Source organism: Manis pentadactyla, chromosome 1 (genome assembly GCF_030020395.1).
Source record: "Manis pentadactyla isolate mManPen7 chromosome 1, mManPen7.hap1, whole genome shotgun sequence".
In the NCBI taxonomy this organism is placed as follows: Eukaryota; Metazoa; Chordata; class Mammalia; order Pholidota; family Manidae; genus Manis; species Manis pentadactyla.
The window spans coordinates 175240125-175255160 of record NC_080019.1 but is presented as its reverse complement, the minus strand read 5'-3'; the positions used below and the strand labels follow the sequence as shown (position 1 = coordinate 175255160).

The 15036-nt window shown below is 37.2% G+C and overlaps 1 protein-coding gene across 2 annotated transcripts in view; it reads right to left on the bottom strand.

Moving 5' to 3' along the window:
- The window catches only part of CFAP91 (cilia and flagella associated protein 91), a 78576-nt gene that overhangs the window by 25502 nt on the left and 38038 nt on the right, over positions 1–15036 (bottom strand). The window contains exons 7-13 of one of the 2 annotated variants that reach the window (XM_036883451.2): positions 10680–10857; positions 8114–8271; positions 6142–6324; positions 5100–5242; positions 2948–3064; positions 1593–1661; positions 338–484 (exon numbers count right to left, since the gene is read on the bottom strand). In XM_036883451.2, the coding sequence (XP_036739346.2) occupies positions 338–484; positions 1593–1661; positions 2948–3064; positions 5100–5242; positions 6142–6324; positions 8114–8271; positions 10680–10857 (995 nt within the window). The remainder of the gene's footprint in view (positions 1–337; positions 485–1592; positions 1662–2947; positions 3065–5099; positions 5243–6141; positions 6325–8113; positions 8272–10679; positions 10858–15036) is intronic. The other variant, XM_036883452.2, reaches the window with a different exon arrangement.

The following is a 15036-nucleotide window of genomic DNA, read 5'->3' as shown; positions in this document are numbered from 1 at the left end:
TTTAAAATAATTCTCATTTCCCACTTTTTTCTTCTTCTTGCTTTTATTACTTACTCTTTCTGCTAAATTCTCACTGAAATATAGTAGAGTCATCAAATATTTAAGACAAATTGGTAGGGACAACCTTTTCCAAATGTGGGTGTTTTTTCTTTTACTTTTTTTTTTCAAATAAAGAAAATATTCAATTCAGGGAGGGCACACCATGTTCAACTTTTTGAAAATGCTGTGTTAGAGTGATGGGATTGTGGGGAATGTTTCATATACTGTTATTGCAATGTTGCTTGTACAATAATAAAAATCAAGGGAGAAAACATAATAAGAAGGAAGAGGAGAGAACCTTGTGCTCATGCAAGTCCCTCTGCCACTGTAAGGCCAGGATCACCTGCTTCTCGGCTTTCTGCACCAGCCTGTCATCTTCTTGTAGCACATGGCTGGTGCGCAGCTCCTGGATCAATTCCAGTCGCTTTTCTTTCCCTTCAAACATCTGTATCAGATTACAACAAAGAGAGACTTGCAAATTAAGATCCCTTGTGCCAGGCGCTAGGTCTGGCACGCAGTGACCTGTGAGGCACTTGTGAACAGTGGGTTCTGGGCTGCCTGTGGGACAACAGGGCAGGTGTGTTCCACAGAGCTAGAGTTCAGCCCTCTGCCCTCCACCTCCAGCTGCTCAGGTAGAGAAAGAGCTTAGTTATCAGTCAGTTGTTTACTCAATTTCTTAAAATGCATCTCGAAGCCAGCTGACAACAATAGGGTCATGTTAGGAAACTAGAACCATCCTCTCATCTCTTGCGCTCCTTCCCCAAGAAGACTGGGGAGAGTATTTTTCATGGGCATGTTTTCTTTTGCAGGAGATCTGCCCCTGGTTTGTAATACACAATCTGCTGTCTGAACTTAACTTTGGCATTTCCCCTGAGGAAATACTGAAAGGAGAGGAAAGAGTAATGCTGCTTCCCTGGACTCGCTCAGCTTGACTGAAAATCCTAAGAGTTACAGCCATCTGTGGGGGTGCGGGGAGCCAAGGCTTCACCGTCAGGAGTTGAATTTGCTAGCAGTTAACCTGATCTCACTCAAACTTAATATTACTTGCAAATGGGGTAATTGATAGGAAAAAAAAAGAAAAAAGAGATGATAGAGAGAGAGCAAAGAATATAAAATGTGAACATATAAAAGTGGTTCAAAACTGTAGCTATTATTATATAGTTATTTCATTTGTTAATCAGGTATGGCTAGTTGTATACAAATGTGATTGTATTATGACTTTGTGGAAAATTAGGGAATCTCCTGGGCTTGTGATGCATTCACAATCAAAATTCAGGTAAGAAAGTTGCCGGATTTAGCAATTCTAAGGAAGACTCACACTGCTTTGGTTATAACTGTGGCAAACAGCAGGCAGGGCCTTTCTCTCCCTGACACTGTGCCACTCAACTCTGCAAACTACAGCAGCAGATGGGCATGGGTAAGTAATTCAAGAGTGAAGTTCCATAGGTCAGCAGGGTTCAAGAGGGAATGCACCCCAGGGAACCGAGCACAAACACATCCTATAAATCTATCCTGAAGGAGAAACACAGGGCCAGTGGTTGGACCCTACACACCATGTTCTGAACGACTCTGCCCCGGAGTAACTTTTGAAGGTAGATCACAGCCATTTCTATATCTTCTTCCTAAAAGAACAAAGGGAGAACCAAACAGCTTGATAACAGTAGCAGTCAGCACTAAATATCTTTTTGAAGACTTATATCAAGCAAAAGGGACTGTGCTAGGCACCAGGAAGATTTAAAGAGAAATACAGTATGGTCCCTACCCTCATTGAACATGCAGTATTTTCAATGTTACTTACTGTATTGTTAAAACTCATTACTATTTTTCCATCACAAATAACGCATCATTAAAAAATCAAAGCAAAAGCAAAAAAACCCACCCACTGTCATAGTATCCCTACAAATTAAGCTACTTACATTTTTCTGTACTCTTTTTCAGCAAAATCTTTCCTAAAGCAACAAGTATTGCCCATAACATCCCTTTTGTAATAATTTTCTCATGTTTGACACCGAGTATATAAAGAATATAGCTTACCTATGATAAAATCACTTCTCACAAGATTTTAAACCAAGCAAGAATTTAGCTTAAGTGATAAAATGAGTATATAATAGACAAGATTAGTCATGGACAAAAATCACCTTAAATAACTATGTGTCAAAAGCAGAAACGGCAGTCTGCAAATCTAATTAAGGTGCCTCTGAATGCCAAGAAAGCAACAGAAATCAGTGGCATTAACACATGGAAGAGTGGTCAGCACAAAGTCTAGAAAAGGGATGTTGTCCAATAACACATCCTGGCTAGTCAGTGGGAGCATTCCGGGCCCTCCACAAAGGTGACCTATCAGAGGCACTAGTGAGATCTCCTGTCAACTCTCCTCCCTCTGACTAGGCACAACAACCTTCTGTGTACAATTTGGCTTCTTTTGAGAATTGCTCTTAGGAGATAAAGGGCTGACCTGCCAAAAGGAGCATCGTGATCTACCAGACAGTTATATTCTCTCTGCAAAGTAATAAATTTGCAGTGTGGCATCTCTAGCAGTTTCTTGTGGGTTTGTTTAGTCTGAGTCAGTCCTTTAAATCCTAACCAAGTCTGGCACCTTGCCCAAACTGAGTTGGGGGACCTATGAAGATGATGTATAGCCCTGGTGAAGGTGGACTCTCTGAGCCAGTCCTTTCCCAGAAGCCAGCCTGTCTTGACACCTCTGGCATTTTGTTTCTCTCTGAGTCCAGCTGCTATCAACCATTTCCCCATGTGGGAAGATAGTTATGATAACTGATCATCATTTGATCTTTTTTAATTTGACATAGATGACCTTTTGGTATCTATTTTTCTCGAGAAGATTTTTTATTCTTTGTGTTTTTATTATTGAAAAGAATTTGACTTAGATTTCATTTCATTTAAAACTTACATTGGAACTCATTTCCAAGGTTGGAGTTGGAAGCCGAGGTTGAGGTATTGGCTTTCTTTGAAGAAAGCGTAGAGTTTTCTTTGGTTCAAGAACTTTATTTTTCTTATCCAACAGTGCCTGGAATAACACCAACTAGCATCATTTCTTACCTTTGTACTTTCTCCCACTACCAGATCTAGACCACAGATCTGAATATCAATCAGAAATAATCTTCTCTGTGGCTCTGCTAGGACAGTTTGCTAGCTTATGCTGGGAAGGTCCAAAACAGGGTGCTTATATCTCTCAAGGTATGCTATGATATTCTTAAGGATAAGTTAACTACTGAATAAATAATACATATGAATGGGAATTAATGCAATTGAAAATATATAATGGAGAAAATCAACAAAGTCAAAAGCTCATTGTTGGGAAAAACACTACCAAGAGAATAAACAAGCCTCCAGTAAAATTGATTGAGTAAAAAGAGTTAAAGCACAAATAAGTAATATTATGCATGAAAACTGTGGACATAATTACAGATAGAACACTGAAAAGATCATAAAATAATACTATCAACAAACTATATACCCCAAAATTTAAGAAGTTAGGCAAAACGGAATTTGTAAAGAAAATACAATTTACTAAAATGCAGAAAGGTCTGTAAATTATTAGGAATTTGATGGAGTGGTTAAAATTTTTCCCACGAAGAAAACATCACTCAGATAATTTTATATGAATATTTTACCAACCTGAATAAATAGATCATCTCAAACTTATTTAAACTCTTTCCAAAGCAGAATAGAATACTCCCCTGTTCATTTCAGAAGACCTGCATAACTCTGACATCAATGCCATATATGATCAAAATAAGAAAGAAGAATACGGCCATTTCATTTATGAATATAAAATCAAAATTCTGAACAACATATTATTTGATAAGATACTACAAATAAGATAATACAGCTTGGCCAAGTTAGGTTCATCCCAGATATGCAAGGATAGAATAATATATATTTTTAAATATATATGTTCTTTACTACAACAATAATTTTTAAAAAGAAAAAGTATATAATTACTTCACCATACACAGACAAAACATTTTTTATAAAATTCAACATAAACACACGTTTAAAAGCTTTAGTAAAGTAGGAATAGAAGGGAGCTTACAACCTTAATAAAGAGTATCTACAAAGAAAAAAGTTACAGAAAGTAAGAGAATGATGAACATAGAGTTTAAAATGGGTAAATGGAGATGGGGGGTGAGATGGGAAAGAACCACATAGATGAACGTAAATTATCCCCATGGTCCCGATTTTTGTCTTGAGTGTGGCTCCCATGGATTCTTACCCTGTTACTAAAACCAACCACATAAACAACACACATGGACCAGTGATGAGTCATAAAGCAGCTGGGTCCCAAAGTGTGGTTCCCACAGCATTAGCACCACGTGGGAACTTTGTAAAACAAATGCAGACTCAGCTATAGCCCAGACCCACTGAGTGGGGGACTCTGGGGGTGGGGCTCGGCGGCGTGTGTTCACAAGTTTTCTCGGTGATTCTGATGCACACTGAAGACTGGTCACCATTATCATAAATCAGGAATTCTGAAGTGTCCAAGTCTGTATACCTGTAGTCCAGTGAACAAAAGGGAAAGCCTGGCTGGTGGACGCTGTTTAGTTAGTTGGTTCATGGGGATGACCACCAAGCTTTCTTACTTAGTTGAGTTTTAAACTAGATGAGAGAGCAGCTGAACATGACTCCCTTTCTCTTAATGACCTCGTAACAAGTCCAAAAGGAAGAAAATGAGGCCTACTGTACTATTAAACCCAACAGTAATTTCTAACACTAAAAACTTACTACACTCAATGTGTGTCAACCTTTATTATGTAGATCCAAAGTCAGAACCACTTTTAGAAAATAACATGATTTCTGCAAATGAGGAGTATAACCTTCAAGAATTTTCCAACAGTTTGAAATGAGGGAGAAAAAGAACACATTGGTTCTGCACAGAACAGGTAACCTCCAGAAAAGTCTAGAGAAGAGAAAGAATGTAGGTTTGTGTGCAGAGAACTACTAGACATTGCTGCTGCCCAAGACAAAGTGCAATTTTTGGACTGTAGTATTTCTCAGCAAAAGTCCCACTTAGAAGCATCTTCTCCAGGTAAGGATTATACCTTATGAATCTCTGCCAACTCATGGTCCAACCTTGCTTCCCTTTTTAGAAAACCAGCTTTGGTGGTAGTAACTTTTGGCTTTAGAGGTCTGATTCGGGGTTGCATGACAAAATCAGGGAGGGATGACTCAAGTTCAACTAATCCTATAGGAAGGAAATAAATCTTTTTAGAATGTGGTGCTTCAATTTAGCATTTTGAAAGCATATTGTCCATTTTAGTAGCTGTTTACCAAGAATAATAATAATTTAGAATTATTGATAAGGTGTATCTCATATACTTGAATTGTCCCTGAAATCTAAAGCAAATTTCTATGTAACTAACTCATGCTCCCAGTGGCTTAGGCTATAAAATAATAAACGTATTCTAAAATGAAAACATTGCCCTACAAAAACATAATAAATTCCACAATAATAATCAACAAAAAATTAATGATCATATGATGCATGATACCACCATTCTAAAGTGATGTACATCAGTTTATCATCTGCTCTGGAGATGGTCAGCCAGTGCTACAAGTTCAACAGTGTGACCATCAACTCATAATCTTGTTGCTTCAAGATGTGATGCTTCAACTTGCTAAATAATTTAAATAAGCCTCTCTTGGATTTTTCTCCATGAATTTATCCCCTGGTTATCCATGCCCTTGCCCACTAGTTTTTCTAGTTTTCTGACATTTCTTCTTAAAGGGCTGATTTCATTATATACTTCTTGTTTGCTTCATAAACCTAGTAAAAAGCTTTCTCTATTATTTTTCCTATCTTTGATGATTAGTGACATTAAACATATTTAAATATTTACTTGCTAATGACCTTACTCCATGATAAATTGTTGCATAGTGTATCTATTTATTTATTTGAGTTTCAGGAGTCTTTTTTTTTTGGTTCATATGAACTCACATTATTCATAATATTAAACATGTTAATTGCTATTTCTTGCAAATATTTTTGTTATTTAGCTTTTAATCTAAATTGCTATATTTTAAATTTTAATTTACATTTCTAAGATAACCCTCGTATGCTGGACTTGTAATTAAATTGCTTACCTTCATAAGTGTTGAGATAATGGTTTTTTACAACAAAGTCCTCTGAGTTATTATCTGGGAAGCGACCAAGGCGAGATAGAGGTCCATAGACCTGTGACGCATAATCAGAATAATCCCTGATGATATTTCTTCTCTCCAACTTCCCTTCTACATTCTTCCCTTTTCTCTCAAGTTTTCTGATTGCTAAAATAAAGCATACTTCTATGACTATCTCCAAACATTGTTCTGAATGATCCAAATAGTAACAGTAAACCAGTTCTAGTTTTATTCGTAGGGAAGCTACTAAACTGAACATATTTCACAATGACCACCCACTGCAGCCAGACTGTAACACTAAAACCAGAGATCTGTCATCTGTGTGGCCCAGACTGTCATGAGACAGGCAGGAGTGACAGAAGCTGAAGCAGCTAGTGTCCTCAATGGGCAGTCATCGAAAATCTTTTATAACTGCACCCCAAGCACTGGGCTGTGAAGAGGCAGTCAATAAAAGTTTGTTAAATGAAAAAAAGAAACTCAGAGTAACTGAAAAATCCATGTTAAATGAAGACTAGAGGAATTACTCTCTCCTAGGAGAATAATTAAAAGAGAGGGAAGACTACAGATTCCTCAATAATCTCTGTCCATTTTAGCTGACACCAGAATAAATCAGAATATATCCCAGTTTATAGCTTCCAGAATTGCTTGGCAGGCAGAAGGAAAAGACTCCGCTGTGCAGGTAAGGAGTTTACTCATCTAAGGAGTCATGCTTCCTGCCTCTGCCTGCTCCTTTTCTTCCAGCCTGTCACACACCCATTGCCTGTGGAAGGTTCTACACTGTGCACTCTCAAGGGGGGTAAAATCTTATCATGAGACTGCAAAGTCATCCTGCCGGAGGTGACTGCGTGTGATGCTGCTGCCTTGTGGATGTTGCTTATGTTTGGTCCTCAGTGCTTCTGTGTGTAACTTGGGGTTTCAGAATTAAGTAAAAAGAGTGAAACACACTTTTAAGTTAAGTTTTAAATTATTTTCTTTTTAAATAAAAAGAATTTTAGTTGAAAAAAAGTAAATATATTTTATTATTTATCTATAAAAGTCAGTCAACCCATCATTCATTATGTTAAGTACTGAAAAGAAAAAATGTTGACATTTAAATGCAAAGCTAGCAGCTAGTTAAAAGTTATTTTCTCACATCAAGAAAAAGTTAAAAGTTCACAAAAGGCAACTTTTAAGGAATTAATTTATTTTTTGTAACTGGTTTACTTTTGCTAGAAAAATAATTTTGAATGGTTTTTTTTATTAAAATGCGATTACATTTCTATTATTAGGTACATAATTTGCTAATTTGCACGTATAGTTTACACATTATAATTTTTATAAGTAAATAAATTATATTAAAAGTTAATCAGCAAATATAGGTACAGTTACATGTTAATAGGTTAAATTAAAATGTATACTTTAAAATTATTTTAAAACTTAGTTTATAATTGATTTAAAATAAAATTAATTTTAAAAATATACTTAGTCATTCTTACTCCTCCACTGAATCCTCTTTTTATGTATAAAGTACAGATATACTTCTAGTACATAAACAGATATACTGTATATCCATGGTATTAAAATTGCATTGGAAGAAGGGGAGTAGAAAGATATCTGAATGTCTCTTTTAGGGGGCAATAATGAGAAAAAGGTTGAGAAACAGGGCTCTTTATTCAAGACCTCAGCCCATGAATATGGGAAGCCCAGCACCTACACACACGCACATATCCCATAAAGTCAAAAACTTCACTACCTGTTAGAACATCATTACTTGATTTTCTTAGTGAGGAATTTTCCTCTGCTCCTCTATTTTGAAAAATAATTCATCTCCCATCCCTTACCTATTTAATAACACTAGGACCAAAAAAGAATTATGTCATAGTTAAATCAATCTTGGTCAAAGGACCAAAGCAAAGCCCACTTTCCATCCTCTTCATTCTTCATCCTACGCCGTTACCCGATGCATGTGCGTGCTGGATTTTTGCCAGTTTGGCCTCCTTTGCTGCCTGCAGTTTAGACCATTGGGCATTCAAGTGCTTCATGTTCACTGCACTTTGGTTCTTGTCACGCTTCTTTAACAGCTCTTTTAGAACTTCAAGGCGAATCTCCTGCAGTCTTCAAGTAAATTACAAAACATAAAGAAGTATATGGCATCTCCAAGAGGGCATTCTACTAGAGAGAAAGGGAACACCTGTCATAAACAGGATATTCTTTTTAGGCTGGTATCATATTCATGTACTCTCAAAAGACCCCTCTAGCAAAAGTGACAAATGAGTTGGGGGCTTGGGAGAGGCACCTCAATAGTGAGTCTCTATATCGTAGGAATATGCATGGGTACAGTTCTAAAGGATGAAGAAGAGTGTGCCAGGTAGGAGGGTAAAGAAAGTGCTCTCTAGGCAGATGGGGTGAACAACAAGATGTTTGGGCACAGTTCCAGGTCGACTGGAGGGTAAGTAATAGGAGCAGTGAAGAAAAAGTGAGGTCGTGGCAAGCTGTCTTCAGGAGTGAAGGTGAAAATGCCATGTCTGGCACACACAGGTACTCAATCAATCTTTGTTTCCCTTCTCATTACCTGCACCTCATTCTCCCAGGCCTACCTTGTGCATGCATATACAACCATGTACAGATAACTTCAAAATCTGTACTTCCAGCTCAGGTATTTCGGAACCAGAATTTCTGTCTATTTGAACCTCCAGCTATCTCCGGACAACCTCAAAAACACCTACTCATTTTGTTCCCCCAGAAATCTTCCTCTTCCTCTACACCTCCTCCCCTTCTTGAATGCATCCTCCTCTAAAACACTTCTTGCATCCATTCCCCAGCTCCTGTCATCTCTCTCCTAACTTGGACTCTAGCTGCTAGTCTAATTTCTCCTCCTTCCAATCCTTGTTCCACACAGCTGTCAAGATTTCCTTCCTAAAATAGAGATTTAAACATTTTACTCCTACTTAAAAATTCATACAGTAATTTATTCAGTCACTCATTTGTCAAACATTTATTAAATGCTCAGCATATGCCAGGCAGGGAACAAACACTGATGAACAAGATAAAGCACCTTTGCTCAGGAAGCACCGTCCTTGGGAGCAGCCATGGACACTACCATGTAGAACACAGGGAGACAAATAACAGACCAGCAGAATGAAAAGACTTTTGTAGAAGAAACAACAGAGCACCTATGTCTCGAGCTAGTCCCAGTGGATCAGGGGGAAGGCCGGGAGGCAGGGGCTCCCTCAGGGGAGCCCTTAGCTCTGTAGTCTTGAAGATAAATGAGAATTGAGATTTGCCACATTGACAAGGAAAAAGTGAGGCCTCAGCCGCGGAAGCTGAGTGTTCCACTCAAAAGGACTAGGGAGAGCAAGCATGCACCCCTCTGTTTATCACAGCACTATTTACAATAGGCAAGATTTGGAAGCAACCTAAGTATCCATCAGTAGATGAATGGATAAAGAAGAGGTGGTACATATACAAATGGAATATTATTCAGCTGTGAAAAGAACAGAAATCTTACCATTTGCAACAACAAGGATGGAACTATAGGGTATTATGCTCACTGAAGTAAGCCAGGCAGAGAAAGACAAATACCAAATGATTTCCCTCATTTGTGGAGTATAAAAACAAAGCAAAACAGAAGGAACAATAGATGCTGAGAAGGGACTAGTCATTACCAAAGGGGAGGGTGGATGGGGAGGTAGGGAAAAGGGGATTAAGGGACACTATAATTTGAAATCACAATATAGGTAGGTCACAGGGAAGGCAATAGAGTGTGGAGAAGACAATTAATGACTCTATAACATCTTACTATGTTGACTGAGAGTGACCACAATACAGGGGGTGAGGTCTTGTTAATATGGGTGAATGTCAAAACCTCTGTGCTGTTTATGTGAAACCATCATAAGATTGTACATCAATAATACTTTAATTTAAAAAAAAAAGAAAACTCAGCCAGAGGTAGCTCAGCATATTGTTATTTATGTGTTGTGAGCTCATCTTTTTATTGAAGAATCCTGCAACTTTTCTTTTAAATAGGAAATTCCCCATTAGCTGTAGCTAAAACTCAAGGTGTCCTGACTGTGAATTCAGCACCAGGGGGATAAGAGACAGGATCAGCCAGGAGGCTGTTTGATGGATATGAAGAGGACCAAGGCCTTAGGGATAATGCCACTGAACAGAAAGGGACAGCGTGAAAGACATTTTTGGATTTTGAATCAGTGGGATTCTGTGACAGCCTAGATTAGATACTAAAGAGAAAAGTGAAGAGAAGAATCAGAGATGCCTTGAAGAATTGTTCGAATCTGGGCTCCATGCTGAGCTCACACACAAAGAGGGCATTATATGTTTTTATATTATTGGAGATAAAATTACAGAGCTATTACTCCTGAAAGAACCAGAAACCCAATTTCCTATCTCTACAGGTTGAGGACTGCTTTTAAATTCATACATTTGGAAAAATGTTTTACAGGTAAAAAGTATTAACATTACTCCCGACAGAGTAGGAGCAGTTGTCTGGGTGATCTAGAACCTACTTTTCAATTTCCTGCTCTCTGAAGGCCCATTCCTTCCTCTCCATCGCATTCATCATCCTCCTCCTCTTCTCCAGCTGGGAGGTGTCACGCGGAGAGGGAAGTGTGGCTTCCCATGCACGTTTCTCCCTGGCCCGTTCTATCATCTCTACTTCCGCTTGTCCTGCAGGGAGACCTCGACCTGGAGGGTGAAGCAAAACAATTTAGAAACAACGGACAAACTCGTGTACCTACCAGTATTTAGTTTATTCCCTTCCAGTTCCTGTCCTTATGACAGGATGAAATGATATCAGGAAACATCATCTGGATGCCTCACAGCTTGTTATCTATGCCCTGCACTGCCTCTTGTTAATAATTCAGCCCGCAGACATTTTAGTTGCACATAAGATGCTAGATAGTATTTGAAGAGTATTATGTGACTGCTGAATAATTCACACCCTGGATTGCCCTGCATTGGACAAATCTATAGTTTGAAATACAAAGAAATATCAAAGTAACTTGCAAAAGGTCACAGCTGGTTAAGTGACAGAATTCAAGATTTGAACATGGCAACCTGACTCTTGTGGTCTTATGCACTACACTATACTTCCTCTATAATAAAACAAACACGAAACAAAAATGAACCATACAGGCAAGTCCATAGCTAACATCAGGCTCAAAGCTTTTCCTCCAAGATCAGGAACATTACCAGGGTGCCCACTCTCACCACTTGTATTCACCATAGTACTGGAGGTCCTAGCCAAAGTAATGAGGCAAAAAAAGAAATAAAAAGCAACCAAATTGGAAAGGAAGAAGTAAAGTTGCCTCTGTTTGCAGATGACATGGTCTTACATGTATTAAACCCTAAAAACTCTATTAAATAACTGTTAGAACTAACAAATGAATTCAGTAAAGTTCCAGATACAAAATCAACATACAAAAATCAGTGGCATATCACTGAACAATGAACTATCTAAAAAGGAAATAAAACAATCCTATTTATAATAGCATCAATAATAATAAAATACTTAGGAATAAATTAAACTGTGTGGGTGAAAGATATGTACACTGAAAACTGTACGACATTGATGAAAGAAATTGAAGACACAAAAAATAGAAAAACACCCATGTTCATGGATTGAAATGTTAAATACTAATGTTAAATGTTAAAATGTTAATACTATTCAAAGCTATCCACAGACTCAATGCAATCCCTATCAAGTTTCCAATGGCATTTTTCACAGAAAAAAAATCCTAAAATTCATATGGAACTATAAAGACACCAAATAGCCAAAGCAATTTTGAGAAAGAATAAAGCTGGAGGTCTCACACTTGCTGATTGCAAAGTATATTACAAATCTCTAATAATCAAAACAGTACGGTACTGGCATTAAAACAGACACCTAGACCAATTGAACAGAATCAAGACCCCAGAAGTAAGTCATGCATATATAGTCAACTAATATTTGACAAGGGAGTCAAGAATACTCAATGGGAAAAAGATAGTCTTTTCAATAAATGGTGCTAGAAAAAGTGGATATTCACATTAAAAAGAATGAAACTGGACTCCTACCTTATACCACTCATAAAAATTAACTTGAATGGATTACAGACTTAAATGTAAAACTCCTAGAAGAAAACATGAAAGCTCCTTGATATTGATCTTGAAAATGACTTTTGATTCTGACACCAGAAGCACAAGCAACAAAAACAAAAATAAGCAAATGGGACTACATCAAACTAAAAAGCTTCTGTACAGCCAAGGAAACTATCAACAGAATGAAAGGCAGTCCTATGGAGGGGGAGAAAGTATTTACAAACCATATATCTGATAAGGGGTTAATATCCTAAATTAGGAACACATATCACTCAATAGCAAAAAACAAATAATGGAATTAAAAATGGGTAAAGAACCTGAATAGACATTATTCCAAAGAAGATAAACAAATGGCCCACAGGTACATGAAAAGGTACTCAAAATCACTTATTCTCAGGGACCTGCATATCAAAACCACACTGAGATATCTCACACCTGTTAAAATGGCTGTTATAAAAAAGACCAGAGGTAACAAGGACTGGCAAGGATGCGGAGAGAAGGGAACCTAGTTAGTGGGATTGTAAGTTGGTGCAACCACTATGGAAAAAATATAGAAGTTCCTAAAAAAATTAAAAATAGAGCTACCATATGATCCATAAATCCCATTTCTAGGTATATTATCTGAAAGAAATGAAATCACCATCTCAGAGAGGTATCGGCACTCCCATGTTCAATGCAGTAGTATCTACAATAGCCAAGACATGAAACTGAGTGACCACTGACAGATGGATAAAGAAAATGTGTTTGATATATTGCTGTACCTATAGATCTTTAACTATATTTATACAATTCAGCCATAAAAAAGGAAGGAAATCCTGTCATTTGTGACAATATGAATGAAACTTTAGTGCATTATGCTAAGTAAAATAAGTCAAACTGAAAAAGACACATATTGTATGATCTCATAACTGGAATCTAAAAAAAACAAATTCATAGCAAGAGCATAGATTTGTGGTTGCCAGAGGCAAGGGAGTGGGAGAAATGGGTGAAAGTGGTCAAAGGGTACAACCATCCAGTTACAAGATGAGTAAGTTCTGGGGATTTAATGTACAGCATGGTGACTATAGTTAGCAATACTGTACTGTACACTTGAATGTTACCAAAAGAGTAGATATTAAAAGTTATCACACACACACAAAGCACTATGTGAGGTAAGAATGTGTTAACATTATTGGGATGATCATTTTGCAATATACACATACATCAAATCACGTGGTACACCTTAAACTTACACAAGTCAATTATAGCTCAATAAAGCCGGGGGAAAATGAACTATACCTAAACAAAACAAAACATTGTTTTTATTTAATATTTACACACACAATATTTTACTATAGGTACCATTCTCCAATTTACTCCTTAACTCAACTTTGTTTTGATCTAATCATACAAGAGATCTAATATTATCCCTTCCATTGTAGGACTCCATAACAATTTGAGCTATCTTTTCAATTAGATTGCTTCTAATTTTTTCATTACACATAATAATGCTGCAACAATGTCTTGCCCTGGTCTCACCATGCCCGTATGTGAACTTCTCTAGGATACTTAGAAGGATCTGTGAGTCTAACAGCTGGATCATAAAATACCATTAGTTAAAATTTTTCTAGGTACTGACAAATTTGCCTCCAGGAAGTATAATTTTGCTCAAGCCTTCTGAAAGTCTCCTGATCCTTTCCCACAGTCGCCTCCTCACTTCCTTCCACATTGTTTCTCCCTAATCTCAGCTGCTTTCTGCAGTTCTACCAAGTCCTAGTAGTTCACAGATTTATATATACATATATATACATTTTTGTTCATACACATGTTTTCATATGTTATTTTATATGTCTATTTTTAGTTTCAGTGAAAATGGAATTTGTGGGAGTTGTGTTGTTCTTGTTTTGCATAATTTCTGGAAAGAGGAGAAGATGCTAATCTGCATAGGCACAGTTATGCTGCGAGTACAGACTTGGATTAGAATTGCTTTAATGTATAAATATATGTTGGGGAGAAATAATATCTATTCAAGCTTGAATCTTTATAAACATGGTGTGCCTTCCTTTACATCAAGTTTCTGTGTTTAAGGAACAATTTGTATTTTTTCCATAAATACCTTGCAGACAGTTTTATTAGGTGATTTCCCAGGTACTTTGTTATTTGCTATTACAAATATGACTTTTTCAATAATATTTATAATTAGTATTGCTCATATATAAGAAAGCTACTGATCTTTGTGCACTAATTTCATAATCAGATATCTGGTTGAACTCAAGTTCTTAGTTTTAATAATTTATTTCATTTTCTAAATGATCACATTGTCTGCAAATACAGTATTTTGCTTCCTTCTAAGCCTCATACCTCACTTTTTTCTTTTATTTTACTGCATTGACTCAGTATTTCTCAACCAGGGTGCTGTTATTGCCATCTTAGGTAAACAATTATTTGTTGTGTGGGACTACCCCACACAGGATAGGATGTTTACTACTCCTGACAGCCTACCTCCGCCAACCCCATCCCATGTGCTAAATGCCAGGAGCACTACCTACTCCTTATTACATACAAAAATGCCACCCATTTCCAAATGTCCCTGGGGGCAAGGGGCTACAACCTTGCTTAATAAACTCCAGGCTAGGGTCTTCTCGAATTGGTAAATAATAGTGGTGATAAGGGATCATTGTCTTCTCCTCTAAGGGTAAAGCTTCTGAAGTTTCAATTCAGTATTATGTTTATTGAAAGCTGTGGCAGATACTCCTTATTAAATTACTAAGATTTCCTTATGATCCCAGTCTATGTAGAGTTTAT